General features: G+C 64.3%; 2 protein-coding genes across 3 annotated transcripts; one reads left to right on the forward strand and one right to left on the reverse strand.

Annotated features, from left to right (window-relative positions):
* Positions 1–1,812: 1,812 nt before the first annotated feature.
* On the forward strand, positions 1,813–19,434 carry CALU (calumenin). 2 transcript variants are annotated; one of them, XM_075081761.1, is made up of 7 exons: positions 1,813–1,918; positions 8,912–9,148; positions 12,788–12,981; positions 16,549–16,715; positions 16,957–17,017; positions 17,424–17,623; positions 17,915–19,434. In XM_075081761.1, exons 2-7 carry the CDS (start codon positions 8,928–8,930, stop codon positions 18,017–18,019), a joined length of 948 nt encoding a protein of 315 aa, XP_074937862.1. In that variant the 5' UTR covers positions 1,813–1,918; positions 8,912–8,927; the 3' UTR covers positions 18,020–19,434. The 2 variants fall into 2 exon arrangements, with proteins under 2 accessions (XP_074937862.1, XP_074937861.1); XM_075081760.1 differs by lacking the exon at positions 12,788–12,981 and adding an exon at positions 13,052–13,245.
* A 904-nt stretch (positions 19,435–20,338) lies between these two features.
* OPN1SW (opsin 1, short wave sensitive) lies at positions 20,339–26,825 on the reverse strand. Its single transcript, XM_075081795.1, has 5 exons — positions 26,480–26,825; positions 24,506–24,674; positions 23,452–23,617; positions 22,550–22,789; positions 20,339–20,570 (listed from the first exon to the last, which is right to left on the reverse strand). Exons 1-5 carry the CDS (start codon positions 26,823–26,825, stop codon positions 20,448–20,450), a joined length of 1,044 nt encoding a protein of 347 aa, XP_074937896.1. The 3' UTR covers positions 20,339–20,447.
* Between the last annotated feature and the right edge of the window lie 7 nt (positions 26,826–26,832).

Genomic DNA, 26,832 nt, shown 5'->3' on the forward strand with positions numbered 1-26,832 from the left:
TCTCTCTCAGCTCCTTTCTCTGGCTGCTGAATTCTGTTTTGCCAGGCTTATGCAGTTCATCGTTATTGCTTAGCAGAAACTTCCACTTTCTTCGGAATATCAACCCATCACTGAGAAACAGGAATAAAACTCCTCAATGCTGGGCATTTTAAAGAGCAGGAGTTACTTTATTTGGTGCCAGGTGCAGGGTGAAATATTTCCACAAATCAAGCACACCTACTGGGGTTCATTTTAACATTTATATGTGAGGCTTAACACACCACACCCATCTAATACATAATCATTGAACTGAGTATCCTCTTCTTCCGTTGGCTTGTATTTTCTTCTGCTTAAATTTAAAGCTACAGCATGATTTTAATTCACTGCACATGCTCAAAAGGAGCGGAGGGGTAGTTCTTTTGTCCCTCAACTGAGTTGGTGGTTGCAGTCTTCCCCTGTGGAATCCCAGAATCCCAGACTGGTGGGGGCTGGCAGGGACCTCTGGAGCTCACCCCGTCCCACCCCCTGCTTGAGCAGGCACACCCAGAGCAGGGGGCACAGGACTGCGTCCAGGCGGGGTGTGAATGTCTCCAGGGAAGGGACCCCACAGCCTCTCTGGGCAGCCTGTGCCCCTGCTCTGGCACCCGCACAGCAAAGGGGCTGTTCATGTTCATGTTCAGGTGGAACTTCCCATGTTCCAGCTTGTGCCCGTTGCCCCTTGACCTGGCGTTGGGCACCACTGAAAAGAGCCCGGCCCCATCCTCCTGACACCCACCCTTCAGATATTTATAGGCACTGATGAGACCCCCCTCAGCCTTCTCTTCTCCAGGCTGAACAAGCCCAGGTCTCTCAGCCTTTCATCACAAGGGAGATGCTCCAGCCCCTGATCCCCTTGGCAGCTCTGCGCTGGCCTTGCTCCAGCAGTTTCCTGCCCTTCTTGAGCTGGGGGGCCCAGAACTGGACGCAGCCCTGCAGGTGTGGCCTCACTGGGGCAGAGCAGGGGGGGAGGAGAACCTCCTCTACTTTTCCCCCCAGTTACTATGACTCTCTGGTTTCATTGGTTCATGGTTGTGGCATCCCTCTGTCTTCCTTGCCAGACAATGTTTTTTTCTGTTATCAGTCCTTATCAGCTTCTGAGAAGCTCCTTAGAAGCTCCTCAGATGCTCCTCAGCTCATGAACCTGGAATTCCTTTCAGAAGTTGGCTCACTGACTCGTTCACATTTCTCAGGATGTGGATTTAGGTTAATAACAGCTCAAGCTGCAAGTTTAACCCTTTAGTTACTTACTACAAACCTGAGGGGAGGGCTCTCCTCGCTCAGGGGCGCTTCAGGAGTGAGATGCCACCCTGAGACCATGATGTCCTCGCTGCTGAAGAAGGGTCAGGTTCTGCAGAGCCCCAGCAGCCCATCCCTGCCTGCCGGGAGAGGCTGGGGGTGACTCCCTTGCCCACCCCCAAAATGGCACCTCGCCCTCCTCCCTCGCTCCCCACAAAATGGCGCCTCGCCCCCCCCTCCATCGCCTCCCTTTTCCCGCCCTTTCCACCCGGCGCACACGTGACCGCCCGCCCCTCCCACCGCGCATGAGTGTTGAGGACACACACCGCGAGGGGCGCCCGGGTGGGCGGGGCCGGCGTCCGGCGCGCGCCTGAGGACGTGGCGCTTTCCAGCCAATCAGCGCCCGGCGTCCCCGGCGGGGACGGGGACGGGGGGGTGGGCGGGGCCAAAGGGGCGGGGAGGTGGGCGGAGTGACGGCGTGAGGGCGGGCTCAAAGGGGCGGACGGACGGTGGAAGCGACCAATCGTAAGGCTGCGAGGGAAGGCGGCGGAGGAGGAGCGGCGCTGTGATTGGCCGGCGGGGCGTGCGGCGTGGCGCGGCGCCTACTTCCGGTCGGCGGAGGAGGCTGAGGAGAACCGGGCGGCGGCGGCAGCGGCGGCTACCGGTAACTCGGGGGTTGGGGCGGGAACGGCGGGGTCTGGGGTTTGGGTCCCTGGGTGGGGGCGGCCCTGGGGAACGGGTCGAGGCCGCCCCCGCCTTGGCGGCCCCGTTATTGGGGGTGGGGGGTGGGGTGTAACGTGGCACCGGCCCCGAGAGTCCCGGGCCCCATCGCTGTGAGAGCGGGGGCCAGGGCCGGCACCGGCAACCCCGGGTCTCGCAGCCCCCCCCGTCCCCCCACCGCTCACCCACCCCACGGTGAAACCTGCCGAACCATCGGGGGCTCCCTGTACCGGCGAACACCCGTTTTTGGGGCAAAACCCGCTGTTTTCTCACCCGTCATTGTAGCTCCCGGTGAAATCACGCGGGGGTCGGGGGGTGGGGAGCGATAATCCCGCAGCGGGGCCCGCCTTCACGATCGCTTCTCAGAAACGGGTGCCTTCCCGCACCCAAAGCGACCCCCGATATTCGATGGAACCTCCCCGTTAACGCCGCAGGGGCTCGCCCTGTCGTCACCACCATCGTCATCCTCACCTTCGCGGCGACGTGGTGACGCGGAGCTGAGCTCCTCCACCTGCACACGAGGACCAGGTTTGCCCCCATCGCCCGCACCAGGACTGGGATTAACACCCCCCCCCCCCCCCCCAAAAGCCAAAATAGAGACAAATCCCCAAATCTGAGCAATTTATGGTGTCTGAAAGTATTTATTCCCGAGCCCAGCTGGGCTCCCAGGTGCAAACCGCGCTCCTGAAGGGGTTCGTAGCTCTGAATATCGTCGCTAACCCAACCCCGGCGTAAAATCCCGACTTCTTCCTTCAATATCGCCGCAAAACCACCCGGAGTCCCCCGGTTCCGGGGGAGCCTGTTCCGAGGCAGCGCTTCCCGCCTCCCCGCCGCTAATTGCCCCTTTGGCTTCCCTCCCCGGATCCTTTTCTTTAGGAGAACTGAGAACTTGCCGGCGTCCCTTCCCGTAGCGGTTTGTGGCTTCCTTAGCCAGCCGGGGCGCAGAGGCGCACGTAATCGAGCTCGAAGCCTTATTTTTCCCAAAACTGTGAGCTCTGAGGAAAATTAGGCGGGTCAATCCTAGCTGTCGGTCAGCAGAAGCTGTTATTCATGTGAATGACTTATAAATAACGGTTGATTTATGGAGACTTTTAATCTCACCAAGCGCTAGAGCAGCATCTTTACCTGCAGAGGTGCGGCTCGTCACCCCCCTGGCACCCGGCGTGATGCCAAGATCTGCCTTGGAGGTCAGGTCGTCCCTTTTAATCGTATCCAAATGGCTCACGGCCTCTTTCTGTGGATGTTGGAGATAACAATCAGGGTATTTACACCCGTTCCAGGTCACCCTGTGCTTTAGTCCGGCCCGTTTCCAGGGGTTTTGTGGGAGGTTGGCCTGTGTGGGGCAGGTTCTCGGTGCTGGGACGTCCTCAGAGAGAGGGAGAGTCTGGAAATACATACGTAGAGCTCCTCTGGGGTGTGTCCTCCCCCTCCTGCTGAGGTCACGGCCACCCTGGATTGCATCAGAGGCAGCTGGGGGTCGAGGATTTTTCACCCGGATGCAGCTCAGGTCGCGAACGGCCACGCGGGCATCGCTCTTCGTCTCGTTTCCTTTCCGATCCTCCCCTTCCCAGGAGGATGCGGCTTTTCCCCGCCCCGACGGTCAACGAGGTTCCTTCCACGTGCTTGGAAACCGATAGGAGCGGCGATTAAATCCATGGTGGCCCCAGGAATCCCCGGGGAGGGGGTTTTCCAGGAATCCTTCCTGCCCTAAAAGCCACGAGGGAAATATTGCAGCATTTAAAACTAATAAATTACAACGTGCCGAGGCAGGCGGGCGGCTCTCTCGGCCGGCTGCGGAACGTTGCCACTTCCCATCGTTTCTAGGTCAGTTTTTTTTAGGTTTTTTCCCCCCAAACTCGGCTATTTTTGTCACGGTGTTACCGTGGTTCCTCCGGGGAGACGCGGGGTCCTGCCTCCGGGATGGGTTGGGATCGGTCGAAGAGCGGATCCTCCCAACGTCACCCTATTGCTCGCGCCGCAGGAATTATCTGCCGACCTTCCAGCTTCCCCCCCCTTCCTGGCATGCAGGCGTCTCTTCCTTCAGCTAAACCAGGCCCGAATTTCCCCTTAATTTGGATTAATTAACGGGCAGAAGCCCGGGGCGGCGCCTTGCCTCGTGTGCGAGGCGGGGAATTCACAGCCCGGATCCCTCGTCCGGCGCTCGCTCCTCCTTCGAGACCCCCCACGCTGCTGCCTGCGGTCGTGGCGGTGCGACTCCTCTCTTATTTTACATATTTTTTTCCCCATCGGAGCGCTGATTTCCAGCTTCCTCGACAGGAAAACTGGCGTTGCTCTCTCTCCCTCGGCGTTTGGCCTCTTCCCTTCCCTCGCCTCGGCCCCGAGGTCGCTCTGCCCGATCCCGAGAGGGGAAGGACAGCCCGGACCTGCCGGCTTTGCCGTCGCCCTGCTAAACCCATCGCTCCTCCGAGGGAGCATGGAATGAACCTCACCACGTGCCGGGCAGGGTTTCGGCGAGCGCCGAGCCGCGTCCCCGCTCCCCCTCGTCCCCTGGGCTTAAAGCCAGCGTGGTTACGTCGATGCTAGAGATGGAACAACCCTCCCTCTGCCTCGGGAGCCGTTATTTCCCGGGCGAGCGGCCCCGACACCCCCTCTTGTCGCCGAAGGGATCCGTCCGGCGCAAACACTGCGTGGATAAATCCGTCGGGGTTTAAGAGGGGGTTTGATGGATTCCTTGCCCCACCACCCGCCTCGTCCCGAGCAAATACTGGTGAAGCGGGTGCCTTAAATAACAAGAATCCCCTGAATTCACCAACTCCTGAGTAGTGCTTCGGGCAGGCAACTCGCCTCCTTGTTGTCCTGTCTCGGGAGGGGTTTATTTTCCCCTCCCGCTACTCCTTTCTAACCTCTGCGAGTAGTTTTAGCTGCGCGGGGCTCTAACGTCTGGTTTCTACAAGGTCAAGCTTAATTTTATAAGCTTTTTCAGGCAGGGCTGCGCAAGCAGAGCTCTGCCTGCGTGCAGAGGCGCGATCCCGCTGCCGGGACGGCGTGCTGAGGGATACCTCGTCCCGAAGGATACCTCCGCGTTAGCCGCTCCATTTAAATTCAGATTAAAGAGATGAGGGTGGGGAAGGCTTCCGAGAGGCCGGTGTGACGGCGGAGTGTGGCTCTCGCGGGGTTTTTAGCCGTCGTTTCCCGCCCAGGCGCCGCAGTGTCACCGCGCCAGTGCTGGAGAGACGATGCCGCTGACAGACGGCCGCCTCCTGCCCGTCTCTGTCCCTCCTCCCCGGCACCCGAAATCGGCTTCCTGACGGGTGTAGCGACTGTGGGGTGACCCAACCCCGCGGGGAGGGCGTTGGGCAGGAGGAGGCGAGAGCAGCCGGCAACCGGCTTCGGCAGGCGCCGCGCACCCTTCGCGTGCCGCGCGGCGGTCGCCCCCTCTGCCGGGCGGAGGGGCTCGCCTGGGGCTCCGGGAGGGCCGTGGGAGCGGGGGGCTGCGCCGAGCGCGCGGCACGAAGGGCTTCTGTGAGCGCCGGGGGGCTCAGGCATCGTTTTCCCCAGCTAATGTGGGTCAGTTGATCGGTCTGCCTGCATAGTCTGGACTAGTTAATCGCTTTGGCTAGTTACTCTGCGCTTATGTATGGTTTTGCCCTGGGAATCTGGGCCAGTTGGTCTCTTTGGCCAGAAAAAGTGCATTCATTGGTCATTTAGCTCAGAAAAACTGCGTTAATTGGTGGCTCTGGCCCGCCTAATCTGGGCTGGGGGAGGGGAGGGGGCCGGCTCTGGCCGGCCTAATCTGGGCTGGGGGAGGGGAGGGGGCTGGCTCTGGCCCCCCTAATCTGGGCTGGGGGAGGGGATGGGGCTGGCTCTGGCCCGCCTAATCTGGGCTGGGGGAGGGGATGGGGCTGGCTCTGGCCCCCCTAATCTGGGCTGGGGGAGGGGAGGGGGCCGGCTCTGGCCCGCATAATCTGGGCTGGGGGAGGGGGCTGGCTCTGGCCGGCCTAATCTGGGCTGGGGGAGGGGAGGGGGCCGGCTCTGGCCGGCCTAATCTGGGCTGGGGGAGGGGAGGGGGCCGGCTCTGGCCCCCTTAATCTGGGCTGGGGGAGGGGAGGGGGCCGGCTCTGGCCGGCCTAATCTGGGTTGGGGGAGGGGAGGGGGCCGGCTCTGGCCCGCCTAATCTGGGCTGGGGGAGGGGAGGGGGCCGGCTCTGGCCGGCCTAATCTGGGCTGGGGGAGGGGAGGGGGCCGACTCTGGCCCCCCTAATCTGGTCTGGGGGAGGGGAGGGGGCCGGCTCTGGCCCCCCTAATCTGGGCTGGGGGAGGGGAGGGGGCCGGCTCTGGCCCGCCTAATCTGGGCTGGGGGAGGGGGCTGGCTCTGGCCGGCCTAATCTGGGCTGGGGGAGGGGAGGGGGCCGGCTCTGGCCCCCCTAATCTGGGCTGGGGGAGGGGAGGGGGCCGACTCTGGCCCCCCTAATCTGGTCTGGGGGAGGGGAGGGGGCCGGCTCTGGCCGGCCTAATCTGGGCTGGGGGAGGGGAGGGGGCCGGCTCTGGCCGGCCTAATCTGGGCTGGGGGAGGGGAGGGGGCCGGCTCTGGCCCCCTTAATCTGGGCTGGGGGAGGGGATGGGGCTGGCTCTGGCCCGCCTAATCTGGGCTGGGGGAGGGGATGGGGCTGGCTCTGGCCGGCCTAATCTGGGCTGGGGAGGGGATGGGGCTGGCTCTGGCCCCCCTAATCTGGGCTGGGGGAGGGGAGGGGGCCGGCTCTGGCCCGCATAATCTGGGCTGGGGGAGGGGGCTGGCTCTGGCCGGCCTAATCTGGGCTGGGGGAGGGGAGGGGGCCGGCTCTGGCCGGCCTAATCTGGGCTGGGGGAGGGGAGGGGGCCGGCTCTGGCCCCCTTAATCTGGGCTGGGGGAGGGGAGGGGGCCGGCTCTGGCCGGCCTAATCTGGGTTGGGGGAGGGGAGGGGGCCGGCTCTGGCCCGCCTAATCTGGGCTGGGGGAGGGGAGGGGGCCGGCTCTGGCCGGCCTAATCTGGGCTGGGGGAGGGGAGGGGGCCGACTCTGGCCCCCCTAATCTGGTCTGGGGGAGGGGAGGGGGCCGGCTCTGGCCCCCCTAATCTGGGCTGGGGGAGGGGAGGGGGCCGGCTCTGGCCCGCCTAATCTGGGCTGGGGGAGGGGGCTGGCTCTGGCCGGCCTAATCTGGGCTGGGGGAGGGGAGGGGGCCGGCTCTGGCCCCCCTAATCTGGGCTGGGGGAGGGGAGGGGGCCGACTCTGGCCCCCCTAATCTGGTCTGGGGAGGGGAGGGGGCCGGCTCTGGCCGGCCTAATCTGGGCTGGGGGAGGGGAGGGGGCCGGCTCTGGCCGGCCTAATCTGGGCTGGGGGAGGGGAGGGGGCCGGCTCTGGCCCCCTTAATCTGGGCTGGGGGAGGGGAGGGGGCCGGCTCTGGCCCCCTTAATCTGGGCTGGGGGAGGGGAGGGGGCCGGCTCTGGCCCCCTTAATCTGGGCTGGGGGAGGGGAGGGGGCCGGCTCTGGCCCCCCTAATCTGGGCTGGGGGAGGGGAGGGGGCCGGCTCTGGCCGGCCTAATCTGGGCTGGGGGAGGGGAGGGGGCTGGCTCTGGCCCCCCTAATCTGGGCTGGGGGAGGGGAGGGGGCCGGCTCTGGCCGGCCTAATCTGGGCTGGGGGAGGGGAGGGGGCCGGCTCTGGCCCCCCTAATCTGGGCTGGGGGAGGGGGCTGGCTCTGGCCTGCCTAATCTGGGCTGGGGGAGGGGAGGGGGCTGGCTCTGGCCCCCCTAATCTGGGCTGGGGGAGGGGAGGGGGCCGGCTCTGGCCCGCCTAATCTGGGCTGGGGGAGGGGAGGGGGCCGGCTCTGGCCCCCTTAATCTGGGCTGGGGGAGGGGAGGGGGCCGGCTCTGGCCCCCCTTAATCTGGGCTGGGGGAGGGGAGGGGGCCGGCTCTGGCCGGCCTAATCTGGGCTGGGGGAGGGGAGGGGGCCGGCTCTGGCCCCCTTAATCTGGGCTGGGGGAGGGGAGGGGGCCGGCTCTGGCCCCCCTTAATCTGGGCTGGGGGAGGGGAGGGGGCCGGCTCTGGCCGGCCTAATCTGGGCTGGGGGAGGGGAGGGGGCTGGCTCTGGCCCCCCTAATCTGGGCTGGGGGAGGGGAGGGGGCCGGCTCTGGCCGGCCTAATCTGGGCTGGGGGAGGGGAGGGGGCCGACTCTGGCCCCCCTAATCTGGGCTGGGGGAGGGGAGGGGGCCGGCTCTGGCCGGCCTAATCTGGGCTGGGGGAGGGGAGGGGGCCGGCTCTGGCCCCCCTAATCTGGTCTGGGGGAGGGAGGGGGCCGGCTCTGGCCGGCCTAATCTGGGCTGGGGGAGGGGAGGGGGCCGGCTCTGGCCCCCCTAATCTGGGCTGGGGGAGGGGAGGGGGCTGGCTCTGGCCCCCCTAATCTGGGCTGGGGGAGGGGAGGGGGCTGGCTCTGGCCCGCCTAATCTGGGCTGGGGGAGGGGAGGGGGCTGGCTCACTTGGGCCAGAAAATGTGTGTCAATTGGTCATTTTGCTCAGAAAAAGTGCATTAATTGGTGGCTGGGGCCCCCCCCCCCCGCCCCCAATGTGGGCCTGTTGGTGGCTCTGGGCCCCAAAAACTGCATTAATGGGTTGTTTTGGCAAGAAGTGGTGTGTTAATTGGTGGTTCTGGCCCACCTGATCTCGGCCGGGTGGGCGTTTTGGTAAGAAAAGGTGCATTAATACATCATTTTGCCTGGTTGATCTGGGCTAATTCATCGTTTTGCCTGGCTAATCTGGTCCAGGTGGTGGTTTTGCTCAGAAAAAGTGCGTTAATTGGTCGCTTTGGCCAGGAAATGCGCGTTAATTCATCGTTTTGCCCGGCCGATCCGTCAGCTCTCCCTGCTCTGGTGTCGCAGCTCAGGCCCGCGGCCCTGGAACCGGCGCGGGGCGAGCTCCGACACCCCCCGCCTCTCGCCCTCCCGCAGGTGCGTCTGACCCACCATGAGCATCGCTCAGCTCCTCCTGTGCCTGTCTCTCTCCATGCTCTGCATCTCGAGCAAGCCCACCGAGAAGAAGGACCGGGTTCACCACGACCCCCAGCTCAGCGACAAGGTCCACGACGACGCCCAGAACTTCGACTACGACCACGACGCTTTCCTCGGCGCGGACGAGGCCAAAACCTTCGATCAGCTCACGCCGGAGGAGAGCAAGGAGAGACTCGGGTAAGGAAAAGAGCCGAAATAAAAACCTAATCGAGAGGGAACGAATCCCCAGCGGGTCGCGCGGGTCGCAACCCTCGCCCGGGCCCCGGGGGTCCTTCTCTCCCCCGCCCCGCGGCTGCTCGACCGGAGCCTTTTAAATGCCATTTTAACGGCGGCGGTGGGTGAAATTGAGCGACCGCCTCAGATGGCGGTGACAAAGTTATGCCGTGCACGTGCAGTTGTCCTCGCTCCCGGCCCGCGAGGTCACCTTGAGCCCTTCCGACCACGCGGGGCTGGGTCCTCGGCCCCGAACGCTCCCCAAAACCGCAAGGCGTAAAGGAAAACGAGCCCTCTCTCCTTTTTGCCGTACCCAGGCGGTGCTAAACAGTCTCCGGTTACCGCCAGAGTCCGAAAGCCCGCGGGGAATTACTTGCCCCCGGTCGAGGAGCAGCTGGTCGCTGTGCAGAGACACCCCGCCCACCCCCACCCCCCCCCGGGTTAGGGGAAAACAGAGCATCTCTGGAAAATGAGCCTCTCCTTCGTCGCTTTGCCCCCCCTGCCGCCTGCGGAGCCGCTCGGGCTGGCTTTCGGGGGCGGCCAGCGCCGGCCCTGGCACCACAGCGTGCGCCTTTGTGCCTGCGGCAGCAGCTGCCGGCGCAGTTGTTCGTGTCGGGCTTAAAAAGGCTTAAACCTTCGGAGGTTCAGCCCCGAGGAGGCATTTTTTGGGTTTTTGTTTTGTTTGGATTTTTTTTTTTTTTTCTTGAGGGGCTCTTAAGGGTTCCGCTCCCGCCTGGCGCCTCCCTGGGGAGCTTGGCCTTGCCGCTGGGACGCTCCCCGAGTCCAAATTTCCCCTTCCCTCTTCACTTTTGTCCCTTTTTTCCCCTCCCCCCTGCTTTATTTTTGTTGAAGGCGGCGTCGCCCGTGTCCCGGCACCGGCGCGCTCCTCCCCGGACACCTCAACCTCCCGCTGGAGCGGCGCTTGTCGCAAACCACAGCGAAAATCAGGAGGGATTTGGGTGTTTTGGGGGTGGGTTTTTTCAGGATGGGGCTCCCCGATGGGAAGGGACAGCTTAGCCACGTGCAGGTGCCGGGGGAAATGCCGGCGGGGCGAGGTAACCGGCACAACCCGAGTGGCGTTTTGCCAGGGAAATAGAGAATATCTCTATTTTTTCCCCCCCCCCCAAAGAGCTGGTGGGCGCAGCTCTGGCTGCGGAGAGCAGAACCGGGCCGGTGACCCTCCCCACCCGCCCCCCCCGGTGCTGTTTTCCTGACCCGTAGGCTTTGTCATGGCTCTGCGCTGTAATTTCATTGTTCTGCTGAGTTATCTACTGGAAAAAGCTGGCAGCGGCAGCGGGGCTGGAGTAAGAGTTTCCACTCGGATGTTTTAACGAGGCCGTTTTCAAACCGCTCTCGCCCTTGACATAGAACAGCTTGGGGGTGGGTGGGTGTTTTATTTTTTTTCTCAGAGGCAAATTCATCGCCCTTTCCCGAGCTTGAATTGGTTTGATAACCTTGTCATGAATGTGTAATCATCTAAATTATTTTTTAAAACGGGTTTCGTGCTGTCGGAAGGACCCATCTCTGGGGGGAGAGCGCCCTGGCTCCCCGCTGCTTTCCCTCCCGCCCTTCTCCCATCCCCATTTCTTGGGGCGACCCAGATTTCGGAGCAGCCGCCCTGTTTTGTTTTTTTTTTTTCCTTAAAGCCTGCAGAATTAGGGGAAGGTGCCGCCGCTTTTCCCGGCGATGGCAAACGCGATCCCCTTCCTTCCTCCCCCCCCTCCCCTCCTTCCTTCCCCGGGGAAGCGAAGCAGCCTGTCCGTTCCAGCTGCCAGCCGTCACGGCACGTCTGGTGCCCCTGCCACCCTCCCGTGGCAAAACTTCAGCGTGTGGGGGGTGTTGTTTTGTTTTATTAACGCTCATTGGGGTTTTTTTTGTGGCTTCTGCCCTGGGAAAGCAGCCTGTGAGCAGCTGGGTTTGGCACTAAGCCCCTGAAGGTGGAGGTTTTCGGAGCCTGCTAAGCGCTAAGCCGGGCTTGCTCCGGGTGGGGACGGAGTTTAACTTTCCCTGAAAGCAATGAAACGGCTTCCCCGTTCTCGAATGAAACCCCTGAACTTCTGCTGCCCCACCTAGAAACCTTTCCTGGAAAAGCTGCTTTGGTTTTCTACTGATCCGGGCTCCAGTTCCTCATCCCAGTGGGGTTGTTTCCCCACCCCCGCGGCGGCGGGTGCCGGTGCCCGAGCTCCGGGCGCTCGGCGGCGCGGCCGGTGGTCGGAGAGATGAAAGGGCGAATCCCGTCGCTTGGCCGCTCCCCTCCGTCCCCTCCCGGTTTTGCCGACGCCTTCTTAAAAACCTTTTTAATAAGGCTGGGATGGTTCAGGTTTTCCTGGTCGGGGAAGCAAATTCCCAAAGGGATCCGGTCCTCGGAGGCCGCCTGGTGCCGAAGCCGAAGGAAGGACGATGCCCACCGCTCCGGGGAAGCGAATCTCCGACCCTCCCCGTCCTCCACCCTCAACGTTTGCGCTTTAACCGTTGGCAAACGGCGCCGGGAGCCTTTAACCCGCGAACGTAAAGGCCTCGAATCGTTTCCCCTGAAAGAGCCGCGGTTAAAACGCGCCCGGGAAATGAGTCGGGCCGCAGGGAAAGCGCGGCGTCGAGCCGAAAAGACCCTTCTAGAAAAGCAAAGCGAGCGTTGGCGGGGGTGTTTTTTTTAACCGCTCCTACCCCGGCTGTCTCGGCAGCTTTTTGGTCTTAAGCCACATCCTTTGTGCCGCGGAGGAAATCCCGGCTTTGCTTTTTAGAAGCGCTTATGGAAAGACCAGAACCCGGGAGCGGGGCGGCTCCAGCGGCTCTTCACCTTTGCGCTTGACGTTTCGCTTCCCCTCGATGTTCCGGGCGCTGATAACCTCGTGGTGATCTAAAACACCCTCTTTCCAAAATTCCTCCCTGTCGGGGTTAGATTTAGCAAAACCGGTTTCACCTTAAGCCTCCCTGTTAAAAGGAGCCAAGCTCCGGGTCACCCAGGAAAAGTGTTTTTAGGCTGTCGGCCTGGCTTTAATCCCCCGGGGAGGCAGCTCGGACCTGGACGTTGCTCCGAGGCGTAAGGCACGAGGAACGGGGCGGAGGGACGCGGCCCGGCCCGTGCGGAGGCTCGCGTGCCCGCGGATCTCCGCGTTCCTCCCCGGCGGCTCGTTCTTCACAGCCGCCGCTAAACATACGGGTGGCTTTATAAACCACGCGTCTCCGGTTCCCCCTGCCTCCCCCGCCTCGGCGGGCATCGTCCTCGGGTGGGACGCGGCGGCGCCTTCCCGCCGCCCTCCTCCCGAGGGGCTGGGGGGGGGGGGGTCCCTTGAGCGGGGCCGGTCTCCCCGCCTTTAACGTAAGTACGTGCTCGGCTCCCGGTGGGAAAACGGGGTGTTTCCCCCGAGGTCTAACAAGAAAAGCTGCTTCTCCCCGCAACTAATTCATGGTATTTCTGGAAAAAACTCCAACCCCGAGCGAGCCGGCGTCGCGGCGGCTAAGCCGTACGTCGGTTTTAAGGCCGAGCCGCCCGATGGCCGGGACCTGAACGCCTGGGCGCGGCGGCCTTCGGCCCCTCCGCCCGCCTACACCTCGAGCCTTGTTCCCTTTAACTTGTGCTGGGTTTTTCTGCGTTTCCTACAGAAAGATTGTAAGTAAAATAGATGAAGACAAAGACGGGTTTGTAACGGTGGAAGAGCTGAAAGACTGGATTAAGTTTGCCCAAAAGCGCTGGATATACGAGGATGTAGAGCGGCAGTGGAAAGGGCACGACCTCAATGAGGACGGCCTCATTTCTTGGGAGGAATATAAAAATGCCACCTACGGCTACATCTTAGGTAGGTCTCTACTCTTGGGATGAAAACTTTGCGGAGCCGGCGCTTGAAACTTGCTGTTTTGTTTTTGTAGAATGATTGTAGATAAGATAGACACGGATAAGGATGGGTTTGTGACGGAGGGGGAGCTGAAAGCCTGGATTAAGAAGGCCCAGAAGAAATACGTGTATGACAGTGTCGAACGCCAGTGGCAGGAGTTTGACATGAATCAAGATGGATTTATCTCCTGGGATGAGTACAGAAACGTGACATATGGCACTTACCTCGGTAAGGGGCAAGGTGTCCCGGCTGGTGGTGGTCTCTGATCAATAAAGCAGAGGTGTGATGGAGCTCGGGAGGCCAAAACCCCGCCCCAGCCTCTCCGAACTTACCTCCCGATTCCGGATGATCTCGGGACAAAAAGATATGGGGGAGGCGGGGGATAAAAACCGAGCTCGGGATCAACCCGCGGCTTAAACTCTGCTTTATTGATGCGCTTCATGGTGGAAACGAGCTCAGAGCTCAGTCGGGAGCGAGAACGTGATGAAAGTGCCGTGGGGTAACGGGGGTTTTTTCCCTTCCAGCTGGGAATTTCAAGCTCCTGGGGGTGTTTGGTACCCGCAGAAAGCGCTGCCTAAGCCGGGGCTCTAGAGGCCGCCTCTTTCAGGGTGTCTGCCCCCCTCCCAAACCGGTGAAGATCGTTAGCACCGAGTCTTTTAATCACTTCCCAAAGTCCCGGGCGCTGTCTCCGCCTGTCCCGGTGGTAGCTTTAGACCCCAGAGCTAGATTTTGGGGCCCGTAAGGCCGGAGCAGGGCCCTGTCAGGGCTGAAACACCCCGGGAGGGAGGCAAGAGGACGCTCTGCTGGGGGTTAAGACGTTCGAAAAATACCAGTTCCTCTGCCAGTCGTTCCCGCCTCCTGGAACGCAGACATATATGGTGCGATGAGCTACAGCTTGAAAGCATGAAATAAAGCTGAATTTACTAAATATTTCCAAAGATAGTCAAATGCTCCGCAGGACATATGGAGGCTGTGGCCTCTCCCTCCCGGCTCATCCATCTTCCCTCCCTCGGGCTCTTTCACGGCCGCTTCTTAAAAAGCTGGAGGAAGATTGGAGTTTGCCTCATGCTGGCTGAGGGAATCGGCCCCCCCTGAGACCCCGGCGGGGTCTTACCAAGCTTCCCCGACCCCCTCCGGGCTGGGCCAGGCTTTGCTAAGCTTCCCCTTCTCCGGTAATTGCCGAGGTCCGCAGAAAGCCGTGAGCTGCCTGCTCAGATCCCGCCTGGAAGGGGGAGAGGAGGTTCTAGGAGGGCTTTTGTTGTGCTTTTTGGAGTCTGTGAGGCGGGGCTGGTGCCGTGCAGGTGTAGGATATTAAACAAAAGCCTTTAATGAGGGGGGAAAAAAACCCTTTAATCAGTAAAAAAAGACCTTAATGAGGAAAAGAAAAAACCTTAATGAGCAAAGCATTCCTCGAGCCTAATGTGTCAGAGAGGGGAGCGCCTGGCCCCGCGACCGGCGACACGCCGTAAGGCTCTGGCCATCCCGAGCCGGGGCCCTTGGCAGAGAGGGATAAAGCCTGGCCTAGCGCCGCTCCCACCTACTTTTGTCCTCAGCGAAGGCCGGGAGGCTCCCGGCATGCCTCCCCGCCCCCTGCCCGGCAGAGCCCTAACGCCTTGGCTCCGGCGCTCCTTTTTCAGCAGGGCTGGCTTTTCCCCAGCGCCTTTCTGCTGAGATAATCTCATCCCTTCCACCAGGCTCTCCCCGCCCTCCTCCTCTCCGGCCGGAGCGGCGTTGGAAGCGCCTCTGGAGAGAGCTTGACGCGCGGCCAAGAGGCCGGCCGAGCCCTCGCTCGCGTTACGGACGTCCCTCTCCCGGCGCGTGGGGGCCGAGGCGCCGCCCTCCCTCGCTGCTCTACCGAGTATTCAAAAAAATGCTTGGTTTTTGGTTTTTTTTTTGGTCATCAAAACGAAATGCTGTTGGGTGTTTTGTTGTTTTTTTTTTTTTTTCCTCAAAACCTTGGTCTTAGTCACCGGGTCGCCCCGGCGCCGAAGGCTCTGTGGGTCTAAACCCCGCTTTCCTCAGGGAGAGCGAGAATATCAAGCGATAAATAACCAAGAGCTTCACCTTAAAGTCAAACGCCCTCCGGAACCGCCTTTAAAAATAAGAATAACGCCAATTTTTTTTCTGCTTCCTCGGCCCGTTCTCCCGCCCGTAGCGCTCGGGAGGGTTAAAACGTTGAGCGTGTGGCTCTGCCGCCGGCAGCCCCCGGGCGCTGCCCCGGCCCCTCGGCCAGCGCTTCGCGGGTGCTGCCCAGCTCAGGGACTAAAACGCAAAGCAGGGGGGTGGGGTGGGTTGTTTTCGGGGGGGGGGGGGGGGTTTAACCCTGGTTAAAGAGCCGGCCCGCTCGGCACCTGAGCAAAACGGAGCGAAGCCGCTCGGGCCGAGAGGCGGAATCGCCGAAAAGCAAGAAATTGCCTGTAACCCGCGAGGCGACGCCGACCCTCCGGCCTCTGTTTGCTCTGGCCGAGCTTTCGGCGTTCGCCGCTTCCCGAGGCGAAAGCTCGGGACTAGACTAGGAAACTTTAGGCTTAATTGTGCCCTAGAGGGGACTTAAAATAAAATCTTCTTACCGTCTTATATTTAATAGTTGGCCGGCACCGGGGCTTGTACAGAGCTCTTTAATCCCCTGCCTTTTGTCCTGGATGTAAACAGAGAAGGGAGGGAGCCTTTTTTTAGACCGGGCCTGGCTCTCGCTTAACTTCACCCTGCGAGGAGTCGGCTCCGTCCTCCTCTATCGATACTTTTCTATAGGCTGACAAACGAAGCCGGCCTCGGCATCCCGAAGCTTATCTCTCGCTGCCGGCGTAGCTATATCTAGTGGCCATATGTGCCCGGCTATTCCCGCTGCGGCGAGCGCGGGGGGATGTTTCGCTGGCTTTGAAGCCGCCCCGGCAGCGGAGAGCAATATCCCCTTACACATTCTCCTCCAAAAATAGCTCGGGCTGAGCCTCCCAGGCCGCGCCGGCCGAAACCCACCCCCAATCCCTGTCTCCTCGGAGCATCTTCCCCAGGAATGCTGGTCCCCCACAGCCGCTGGCAGCTCTTCCTCCTCTTCCTCCTGGCAGAGGAGGTGCAGGAGGGCCGCGACGGCCGCCGATGTCTGAAATTTAGGCTGCCGTGGCAAAGCGTTGGGAGTTTGAGGTTGGGTTGATGAGGTTGAGGTTGGGCTGATGAGGTTGGTTGGATGAGGTTGGGTTGACGAGGTTGGGTTGAGTTGTTGAGGTTTGGTTGAGGTTGGGTTGAGGTTGAGTTGATGAGGTTGAGTTGAGGTTGGGTTGACGAGGTTGGGTTGAGGTTGAGTTGATGAGGTTGGGTTGACGAGGTTGGGTTGAGGTTGAGTTGATGAGGTTGAGGTTGAGGAGGTTCAGGCTGGGTTGAAGTTGAGTTGAGGTTCAAGTTGGGTTGAGAAGATTGAGGTTGAGTTGAGGTGGTTGAGTTGAAGAGTTTGGGTTGGGTTGATGGTGACCGTGGGGCATCTCCCCCCTGCCTGAGCTGACCCGAGGCGGCTGCCGCTTCTCTCCTCACACCCAGATGACCCGGACCCCGACGACGGATTTAATTATAAGCAAATGATGGTGCGAGATGAACGCCGCTTCAAGATGGCTGACAAGGATGGAGACTTGACCGCCACCAAGGAAGAGTTCACCGCCTTCCTGCACCCGGAGGAGTACGATTACATGAAGGATATCGTCGTGCAGGTGGGTCGCCGTGGCGCTGCCGGCCACCGTCTCGCGCGAAACACGGCCTCTACGGCAACGAAGCGGACGGGGAGGGGTGGAAATCGGGGTGGGCCGCGGGCAGAGGGGATCGGCCGTGGAGCGCAAAACGGGGCTTGGGGGGGGCGAGGGGTTTATTTTTTCGCTTGTGCGGGGCCGGAGCCGTTCCCGGCGAGGGGGGGAGTCGCTCCGAGGCCGCTTAACTCCCATCTCCTCCTTGCAGGAAACCATGGAGGACATCGACAAGAACGGGGACGGTTTCATCGACCTGGAGGAGTACATAGGTGAGACGGCGGTGCCTCGGCCCTGCCGCCGCGTCCCCTCCTGGAATTTCATTATCTCTTAAATTCCTAACTTTAGACCTGCCCCGGGGTCGGGTTTCTGGGTTAAACCCCGAACGCTGGGCGCCTGCTCCAAACCCAGACCCCCTCGGCCGCGGAACGGCCGCCCCTTTTCGACACCCTTTAATCCGCCCCGTTTGACCCCAAAACGCGGCGGCGGCGGCGCCTCCTGCTCCCGAAGCGTCGCGTTATGGTTCCGGGGGGTGAATTTAAGGCAATAAAGAGGTTTAAAAACCCTCGGGGATGGGTTTGAGATGGGAAGGGGGGGGGGGGGGGGGGTCCGGCCATCGGTTTTCCTCCGGGCTGGGTCCGGTCGGAAGGGTGCGCAGCGCCGCCTCCCCCCGTCCAGGTGACATGTACAGCCACGACGGGGACGCCGACGAGCCCGAGTGGGTGAAAACGGAGCGGGAGCAATTCGTGGAATTCCGAGACAAAAACCGCGACGGCAAAATGGACAAGGAGGAAACCAAGGACTGGATCCTCCCTTCGGATTACGATCACGCCGAGGCGGAAGCGCGACACCTCGTCTACGAATCCGACCAGGACAAGGTGGGGAGCGACGCCTTCCCTCTGCGGGGCGGGGTGGTGGTGGGAGGGGGACACACACACCCCCTCCCCGTGCCGAGGGGTCCCCCCGCGCCGGGATTCCTGCCGGAGCCGGCCCCGGGAGCTTCCCTTCCCCCAACCACAAACCCAACCCCTCTCGGAAACGCCCTCATTTAGCCCCTCCGTTACTGTTCGCCGTGGGGCAGCGCCCGCGGGGGGGGGCCGGGGGTGGGGTCCGGGGGGCGGGAGGGCGGCGGGCGCACGACGGGAACGCGCGGCTCGGCTCTCTCGCAGGACGGCAAGCTGACCAAAGAGGAGATCGTGGACAAGTACGACTTGTTCGTGGGGAGCCAGGCCACGGACTTCGGGGAGGCCTTGGTGCGGCACGACGAGTTCTGAGAAGCCGCCCGGAAAGAGCCGGTTCTTAAATAATTTATTTTTTACAGTTTCTGGGATTATCAGAACCATTTTTCGCTACTGAGACTGTTATTTCAGGCGATGAGGTGACACAAAAACCCACACGTATCTCAGCCCGTCCTTAGGTTTTCTATTCCCCCCCCCCCCACCCCCCTTTTCCCCGAGGGACGGGGACTGGCGGCTGCGGAGACGGCCGCGACGCTGCCAGGGGGGCTCCACCTTTGGGGTCGTTTGGTTTTTTTTTAATTCTTTTTTTTGTTGTTGTTTTATTATTATTTTTTTTTTAAGATTTCCACCTTATTTTATCATTTTTACCAAGTTCTCTTTATTTTTATATTTGCTTCGCTCACACCCGGAGCGAAGGACAAGCCGAAGGGGCAGAGGTGGGGAGGGGGGAGCGGATCTCCCCTCGCCCTGCCTCCCGCTTCCCCCCCACCCCAATTTCTCGGCGCGTGCGCGGCCGCCGCCTCGTAAAATTAAAATAAAAAACCAAGAAAAAAAAAATCCACCAAACCCCCCCCCCCAAAACCCCTTAAACAAGCCAGAGAATAGGGCCAAAAGGAAAAATAAAACCAGAGGTGAGTCATGCTTGTTTTAGACCGAGCTTTGCAAAGCCAAGCGCGGCTTCGCCTCCCTCCCGCCCCGAGGGGGCTCGAGCTCTTCCCCCCGAAACACCGCCGGGGCTCCCCCTCCCTCCCTCCCCCCCCCTCCTCCGCTAGCGACCCCCCCCCCATCGCCCCTCCCCATCCCGCCGCGCCCCCCGAAGTGCCTTGAATCCACCCAAAACCCGCCGTGCCGGGGGCGCCCGCCTCCCCCCCCCCCCCTCCCCCGTTATTAATATCGTTCGATTTGGTTTAATTCTCTTCTTCATTCCCCTCCCCCCCCCCTCGCTTCGCCCCCCGCCCCCCCGCCGGCATCGCGCGGAGCTCGGGGGGCCGCCGCGGGACCCGAACAGCCCCAGCCTCCGGTGGGTCTCGAACCCTTAAATCCATCCCTTCCCGGGCTTAAAACCCGCCGATTTAGAGCCCGGGAGCCGCGTTTCCGCCGCGCGTGGGGGTAACCCCGGGGGGGGAGGGGAGCGGGGGGGCCCGATCCCCGCCACCCCTCGTCCCCCTTCCCGCCTCGCGCCCGCTTTTGCCACCCAAAATAGGCCTCGGGAGCGGCTCCTCGGCGGAGCAACTTCAGACACTAATTTCCCTCCCCCTCGGCGTGTTGGGGGGGGGGGGGGGGGGGTTGCCCCGCGCCTGTCCGTCTGTCCGTCTTCCCACCCCGACCATGTCTTGTATGTTGTTTTTCACCCCCCACCCCCCGGGATGATTTAATGCGCGGCCGGCGCGAGCGGAGCCTCGCCGGGCCCTTCTCTGTGGCTCAATAAACGCGTTGACGTTCACCCCCAACCGCTTCGTGACGCAAATACGCCCTTTTTCACCCCAAAAACGAGGCGCGGGTGCGGGTGTGGCCGGGGGGGCCCCACCCCCCCACCCCCCCCCCCCATAGCTTGATGGGGGGGCGTTTGCCTGGTGCAGGGAGGGTGGATGCAGCCCCCAACCCCCCTGAGGGGCACCCCCAGACGGCCGCCGCCCCGCCCCCCCCGCCCGGGGGTCTGGCTGTCTGTGTGTCCGTCCCCACCGGAGCCGGCAGGGGCACCCTGTGCCCGCGGGGAGGGGGGTGTGGGGCTGGGGGAGCCCTGCCCGCGTGTCCCCACTGCTCTTGTGCTGCTGGGTGGGGACTCAGGCCCTCCCCTGCCCCACGGATGGGGGGCTCAGACCCTCCCCTGCCCCAGGGATGGGGCGCTCAGACCCTGCCCTGCCCCACTGATGGGGCGCTCAGACCCTCCCCTGCCCCAGGGATGGGGCGCTCAGACCTTCCCCTGCCCCACAGATGGGGGGCTCAGACCCTCCCCTGCCCCAGGGATGGGGCTCAGACCCTCCCCTGCCCCATGGATGGGGGGCTCAGACCCTCCCCTGCCCCAGGGATGGGGCTCAGAACCTCCCCAGCCCCACAGATGGATGGGGCTCAGCCCCACGGATGGCATCCAGCCTTACCCCAGCCCCACAGATGTGGGGCTCAGCACCACCCCAACCCCATAGGTGGAGGTCGGAGGGGGGGCAGCATCCCACCCCCCCACCCCAGCACTGCGTGGGGGTCCTGGCAGGCCGAGGGTCCCGTGCTGTCAGCGCCGTGGGGCACCCCGATCCCCGCCGTGGGGCCGGCGATGCGCAGGCGGGCTCGGCGTTGCGTTCACACCGCGACGGTGGTTTATTGTCCCACCCGCGCCTACATCCTAGGCTGGGACGAGCCGGGGGGGGCGCGGGGCGGCCCCGGACCCCCAGGGCAGCCCCTGCCCCATAGCGGGGACAGCCGGGGGGGGTTGGAAGGGGGGTTCCCTGGGGCGGGCGCTGGCGGCTCCTCAGCTGGGGCTGACCTGGCTGGAGGAGACGGAGGAGACCTCCGTCCTCTGCGCCGAGCTCGAGGCCTCCGAGTCGTCCGCCATGGGCTTCCCGCACACCGTCTCCATGATGCAGGCGCGGAACTGGGGGGGCGCGAGCTCAGCCGGGGGGTCCCCGCGTCCCGTCCCCCCCCCACCCCGAGGGAGCCGCCTCTTCTCCCTGGGGACGTGCTGCCCCCCGCCTTCGGGGTGGCCCCAAGTGCCCCATGGGTGTCCCTGGGCACCCCGTGGGGTCCCCGTGCCTGGGTGTCTTCGTCCCCAGGGGTCCCCATCCCTGGGTGTCCACAAATGACCCTGCTCCCCGGGTGTCGCTGGTCCCCACACGTCCTTGGGCACCCCGGGGTGTCCCCAGTGTCGGCGGGTCCCGGGGTGTCCCCGTCGCCCGGGTGCCCCTGGATCTCCCCATTGCCCGGGGGTCCCCATTTCCTGGGTGCCCCCATCACCCAGATGTTCTGGAGTGTCCCCAATACCTGCGTGTCCCCGGGTGCCCCCAATGCCCTCGTGTCCCCGGGTGCCCCCAATGCCCGCGTGTCCCCGGGTGCCCCCAATGCCCTCGTGTCCCCGGGTGCCCCCAATGCCCGCGTGTCCCCGGGTGCCCCCAATGCCCTCGTGTCTCCGGGTGCCCCCAATGCCCGCGTGTCCCCGGGTGCCCCCATTGCCCTCGTGTCCCCGGGTGCCCCCGTTGCCCTCGTGTCCCCGTGTGCCCCCAATGCCCGCGTGTCCCCGGGTGCCCCCGTTGCCCTCGTGTCCCCGGGTGCCCCCATTGCCCTCATGTCCCCGGGTGCCCCCAATGCCCGCGTGTCCCCGGGTGCCCCCAATGCCCGCGTGTCTCCGGGTGCCCCCAATGCCCTCGTGTCTCCGGGTGCCCCCAATGCCCGCGTGTCCCCGGGTGCCCCCATTGCCCTCATGTCCCCGGGTGCCCCCAATGCCCGCGTGTCCCCGGGTGCCCCCAATGCCCTCATGTCCCCGGGTGCCCCCAATGCCCGCGTGTCCCCGGGTGCCCCATTGTTGCGTGTTCCCGTGTGCCCCCAATGCCCGCGTGTCCCCGGGTTGTCCCCGGGTGCCCCCAATGCCCGCGTGTCCCCGGGTGCCCCCAATGCCCTCGTGTCTCCGGGTGCCCCCAATGCCCGCGTGTCCCCGGGTGCCCCCATTGCCTCGTGTCCCCGGGTGCCCCCGTTGCCCTCGTGTCCCCGTGTGCCCCCAATGCCCGCGTGTCCCCGGGTGCCCCCGTTGCCCTCGTGTCCCCGGGTGCCCCCATTGCCCTCATGTCCCCGGGTGCCCCCAATGCCCGCGTGTCCCCGGGTGCCCCCAATGCCCTCGTGTCTCCGGGTGCCCCCGTTGCCCTCGTGTCCCCGGGTGCCCCCAATGCCCGCGTGTCCCCGGGTGCCCCCGTTGCCCTCGTGTCCCCGGGTGCCCCCATTGCCCTCATGTCCCCGGGTGCCCCCAATGCCCGCGTGTCCCCGGGTGCCCCCAATGCCCTCGTGTCTCCGGGTGCCCCCAATGCCCGCGTGTCTCCGGGTGCCCCCATTGCCCTCGTGTCCCCGGGTGCCCCCAATGCCCGCGTGTCCCCGGGTGCCCCCAATGCCCTCGTGTCTCGGGTGCCCCCAATGCCCGCGTGTCCCCGGGTGCCCCCATTGCCCTCATGTCCCCGGGTGCCCCCAATGCCCGCGTGTCCCGGGTGCCCCCAATGCCCTCATGTCCCCGGGTGCCCCCAATGCCCGCGTGTCCCCGGGTGCCCCATTGTTGCGTGTTCCCGTTGTGCCCCAATGCCCGCGTGTCCCCGGGTGCCCCCAATGCCCGCGTGTCCCCGGGTGCCCCCGTTGCCCTCGTGTCCCGGGTGCCCCCAATGCCCGCGTGTCCCCGTGTGCCCCCAATGCCCGCGTGTCCCCGGGTGCCCCCAATGCCCTCGTGTCCCCGGGTGCCCCCAATGCCCGCGTGTCCCCGGGTGCCCCCAATGCCCGCGTGTCCCCGGGTGCCCCCGTTGCCCTTGTGTCCCCGGGTGCCCCATTGCCTGCGTGTCCCCGGGTGCCCCATCACCAGACGTTCGGGGCGCCCGGGGGCACCTGTTTGTTCATGAAGCAGTAGATGATGGGGTTGTAGATGCAGGCGCTCTTGGAGAAGAAGGCAGGGATGGTGACGAGGCGCAGGTCGAGGCCGTGGTCGCGTTTGTTCACCATGTACATGGCCAGGGCGGCGTAGGGCACGTAGCAGAGGCAGAAGGAGCCCACCATCACCACCACCATGCGCGACACCTCCCGCTCCGCCTTCTGCGTCGTGGCCGACTCCTGCTGCTGCGCCGCCACCTGCGCCGAGGGGTCAGCCCTGGCCGCAGGCCCCCCGCCGCCGTCCGTCTGTCCGAGCGGCCCTGCCCTCCTGCCCTCCTGCATCTGTCCATCTGTCCGAGCAGCCCTTCCTCCCTCCATCCCTCCCATCCCATCCTCCCTCCATCCCTCTGTCCCTCCTGCCCTTCTGCCTCCATCCGTCTGTCCGAGCAGCCCTGCCCTCCTGCTGCTGTCCATCTGTCCGAGCACCCCTTCCTCCCTCCATCCCTTCATCCCTCCTGCCTCTGTCTGTCTGTCCGAGCAGCCCTTCCTCCCTCCTGCCCTCCTGCTGCTGTCTGTCTGTCTGAGCAGCCCTTCCTCCATCCATCCCCCATCCCATCCTCCCTCCATCCCTCTGTCCCTCCATCCCTCCATCCCTCCTGCCTCCATCTGTCTGTCCAAGCAGCCCTGCCCTCCTGCCCTCCGTCCGTCTGTCCGAGCAGCCCTTCCTCCGTCTGTCCCTCCTGCCCTGCCTCTGTCTGTCTGTCCAAGCAGCCTTTCCTCCATCCATCCCTCCACCCCTGCTGCCTCCGTCCGTCTGTCCGAGCAGCCCTCCCTCCCCCGCCCCCTCAGCACCTGCCCTCGCTCCCGCCGCCCCTCCCACCCTCCCTCCCCCGCACGGGACCCCCGTGCCCCCGACTCACGGCCCGCAGGGCGCTGAGCAGCTGCGAGTAGGAGAAGATGATGAGGGAGAGGGGCACGATGAAGCAGAAGATGAAGAGGAACCAGGTGTAGTACTCGCTCTTGTACTTGGTGCCCACCGTGTACCAGTCGGGGCCGCAGGAGCACTGCAGCCCCTCGGGCACGTACCTGCAGGGCGCGCGCACTCACCGCCCGCGCCTCGCACCCTGGCACCCCCACGGCACCCCACGGTACACCCACGGCACCCCACAGCACCCGACGGTACACCCACGGCACCACACAGCACCTCCTGGCACCCCCACGGCACCCCACGGCACCCCATGGTTCATCCACAGCACCTCCTGGCACCCCCACGGCACCCCATGGTACACCCACGGCACCCCACAGCACCTCCTGGCACCCCCACGGCACCCCATGGTTCATCCACAGCACCTCCTGGCACCCCCACGGTACCCCCAAGGCACCCCCGTGGCATCCCGTGGCACCCCATGGCACCCCCTGTGGCACCCCCATAGCACCCCTGTGGATCCCCATGATGCCTCCAGGGCTCCCCATGGCACCCTCATGGATCCCCATGGCACCCCATGGCACCCATGATGCCCCCATGGCACCCCTGTGGCACCCCCATGGATCCCCATGACGTCCCCATGGCTCCCCATGGCACTCCCATGGCACCCTCATGGCACCTCCATGGCTCCCCATGGCACCCCATGGATCCCCATGACAGCCCCATGGCACCCCATGGCACCCCCATGGATCCCCATGGCACCCCATGACGCCCCCATGGCACCCCATGGATCCCCATGGCACCCCATGATGCCCCCATGGCTCCCCATGGCACCCCCATGGCACCCCCATGGCACCCCTGTGGCACCCCATGGATCCCCATGATGCCCCCATGGCTCCCCATGGCACCCCCATGGCTCCCCATAGCACCCCCAGCCTGCTCTGCACCCCTGTGCCACCCCCCCCGCACATCCCCCCATCCCCCCATCCCCCCCATATCCCCCCCATCCCCCCCGCCGCCGCTCCCGGAGGCGTCCGGCGCCCCCCGACCTGCTCCAGCCGAAGAAGGGGGGCACGGCGACGCCGACGCCGATGGCCCAGGTGGCCACGACCACCAGGAGCGCGTGCCGGGAGCTGAAGCGGAAGTTGCCGAAGGGTTTGCAGATGACGATGTAGCGCTCGAACGCCAGGAAGGCCAGGGACCACCCCGTCACCAGCCCTGGGGGGCAGCGCCGGCACCTCAGCCCCCCCCCCGCCACCCCCCCGCCCGCCGCGGGCGCCCCACGCCTACGGCCGTGCCGCGGTGGGCACCCCAATGCCCACAGCCTGGCCGTGGTGGGCGTCCCGACGCCTATGGTCCCACCATGGTGGGCGCCCCAACGCCTATGGTCCCACCATGGTGGGCACCCCAATGCCCACAGCCTGGCCGTGGTGGGCGTCCCAACGCCTATGGTCCCACCATGGTGGGCACCCCAATGCCCACAGCCTGGCCGTGGTGGGCGCCCCAACGCCTATGGTCCCACCATGGTGGGCACCCCAATGCCCACAGCCTGGGCGTGGTGGGCACCCAACGCCTATGGTCCCACCATGGTGGGCACCCCAATGCCCACAGCCTGGGCGTGGTGGGCACCCCAACGCCTATGGTCCCACCATGGTGGGCACCCCAATGCCCACAGCCTGGCCGTGGTGGGCACCCCAACGCCTATGGTCCCACCATGGTGGGCACCCCAACGCCTACGGCCCTACCAGGCCATGGTGGGCACCCCGACACCTATGGCCACGCCACAATGGGCACCCCAACACCTACAGCCTGGCCGTGGTGGGCACCCCAACGCCTATGGTCCCACCATGGTGGGCACCCCAATGCCCACAGCCTGGCCGTGGTGGGCACCCCGACACCTACGGCCTGGTCATGGTGGGCACCCCAATGCCCACAGCCTGGCCGTGGTGGGCGCCCAACGCCTATGGTCCCACCATGGTGGGCACCCCAATGCCCACAGCCTGGCCGTGGTGGGCACCCCAACGCCTACGGCCCTACCAGGCCATGGTGGGCACCCCGACACCTATGGCCACGCCACAATGGGCACCCCAACACCTACAGCCTGGCCGTGGTGGGCACCCCAACGCCTATGGTCCCACCATGGTGGGCACCCCAATGCCCACAGCCTGGGCGTGGTGGGCACCCCAACGCCTATGGTCCCACCATGGTGGGCACCCCAATGCCCACAGCCTGGCCGTGGTGGGCGTCCCAACGCCTATGGTCCCACCATGGTGGGCACCCCAACGCCTACGGCCCTACCAGGCCATGGTGGGCACCCCGACACCTATGGCCACGCCACAATGGGCACCCCAACACCTACAGCCTGGCCGTGGTGGGCACCCCAACGCCTATGGTCCCACCATGGTGGGCACCCCAATGCCCACAGCCTGGCCGTGGTGGGCACCCCAACGCCTATGGTCCCACCATGGTGGGCACCCCAACGCCTACGGCCCTACCAGGCCATGGTGGGCACCCCGACACCTATGGCCACACCACAATGGGCACCCCAACACCTACAGCCTGGCCGTGGTGGGCACCCGACACCTACGGCCCGGTCATGGTGGGCACCCCAATGCCTACGCCCCACGCGGTGGGCACCCCGACACCTACAGCTGGCCATGGTGGGCACCCCGACACCTACATCCCGGCCACGGTGGGCACCCCAACACCTACAGCCCCACCAGACCCTGGTGGTCACCTCCACCTACAGCCCCACCAGATTGTGGTGGGCACCCCAGTGCCTACATCCCGGCCATGGTGGGCACCCCAACGCCTACGGCCCTGCCAGGCCATGGTGGGCACCCCAACACCTATGGCCACGCCACAATGGGCACCCCAACGCCTATGGCCCCGCCAGACTATGATGGTCACCTCCACCTACAGCCCCGCCAGACCCCAGTGGTCACCCCAACTCCTCCAGGTCCAGAAGACCCCGGTGGTGACCCCCCCCTCCCACAGGCGGCCCCGTGGCCGCCCCCACCTACCTCCGGTGGCCCCCACGAAGCCCTCCAAGGAGCACATGTTCTTGCCGAAGACGAAGTAACCCTGGGAGCTGGAGACGAAGACGGTGAAGACGCTGAAGAGGCAGCAGATGAAGCCGCTGAAGGAGATGTTCACCCAGGATGTAGTTGAGGGTTGCCGCAGCTTCTTGTACTTGACGGTGACGACGAGGACGATGGCGTTGAGGGGGGTCCCCAGGAGGAAGACGAAGCCCATGAAGGCCGTCTGCAGGTAGAACGCCCACCGCGGGGCGATGTGGTACTGGGGCCCGTCCCAAGGGCCGACCGAGGAGCTGTTCTTGAAGAGGTAAAACTCTTCGTCACCCGACATGGTGGGG

Source organism: Phalacrocorax aristotelis, chromosome 1 (genome assembly GCF_949628215.1).
Source record: "Phalacrocorax aristotelis chromosome 1, bGulAri2.1, whole genome shotgun sequence".
In the NCBI taxonomy this organism is placed as follows: Eukaryota; Metazoa; Chordata; class Aves; order Suliformes; family Phalacrocoracidae; genus Phalacrocorax; species Phalacrocorax aristotelis.

Excerpts from the sequence above, each read along its gene's own strand:
- OPN1SW (XM_075081795.1), bottom strand. The coding sequence starts at position 26,825 with ATGTCGGGTGACGAAGAGTTTTACCTCTTCAAGAACAGCTCCTCGGTC. Across the intron at positions 24,675-26,479 it reads CTTCGTGGGGGCCACCGGAG|GGCTGGTGACGGGGTGGTCC; the intron begins GTAGGTGGGGGC and ends GCTGCCCCCCAG. Across the intron at positions 23,618-24,505 it reads CCCTTCTTCGGCTGGAGCAG|GTACGTGCCCGAGGGGCTGC; the intron begins GTCGGGGGGCGC and ends CGCGCCCTGCAG.
- CALU (XM_075081761.1), top strand. The coding sequence starts at position 8,928 with ATGAGCATCGCTCAGCTCCTCCTGTGCCTGTCTCTCTCCATGCTCTGC. Across the intron at positions 9,149-12,787 it reads GAGAGCAAGGAGAGACTCGG|AAAGATTGTAAGTAAAATAG; the intron begins GTAAGGAAAAGA and ends CGTTTCCTACAG. Across the intron at positions 12,982-16,548 it reads CACCTACGGCTACATCTTAG|ATGACCCGGACCCCGACGAC; the intron begins GTAGGTCTCTAC and ends CCTCACACCCAG.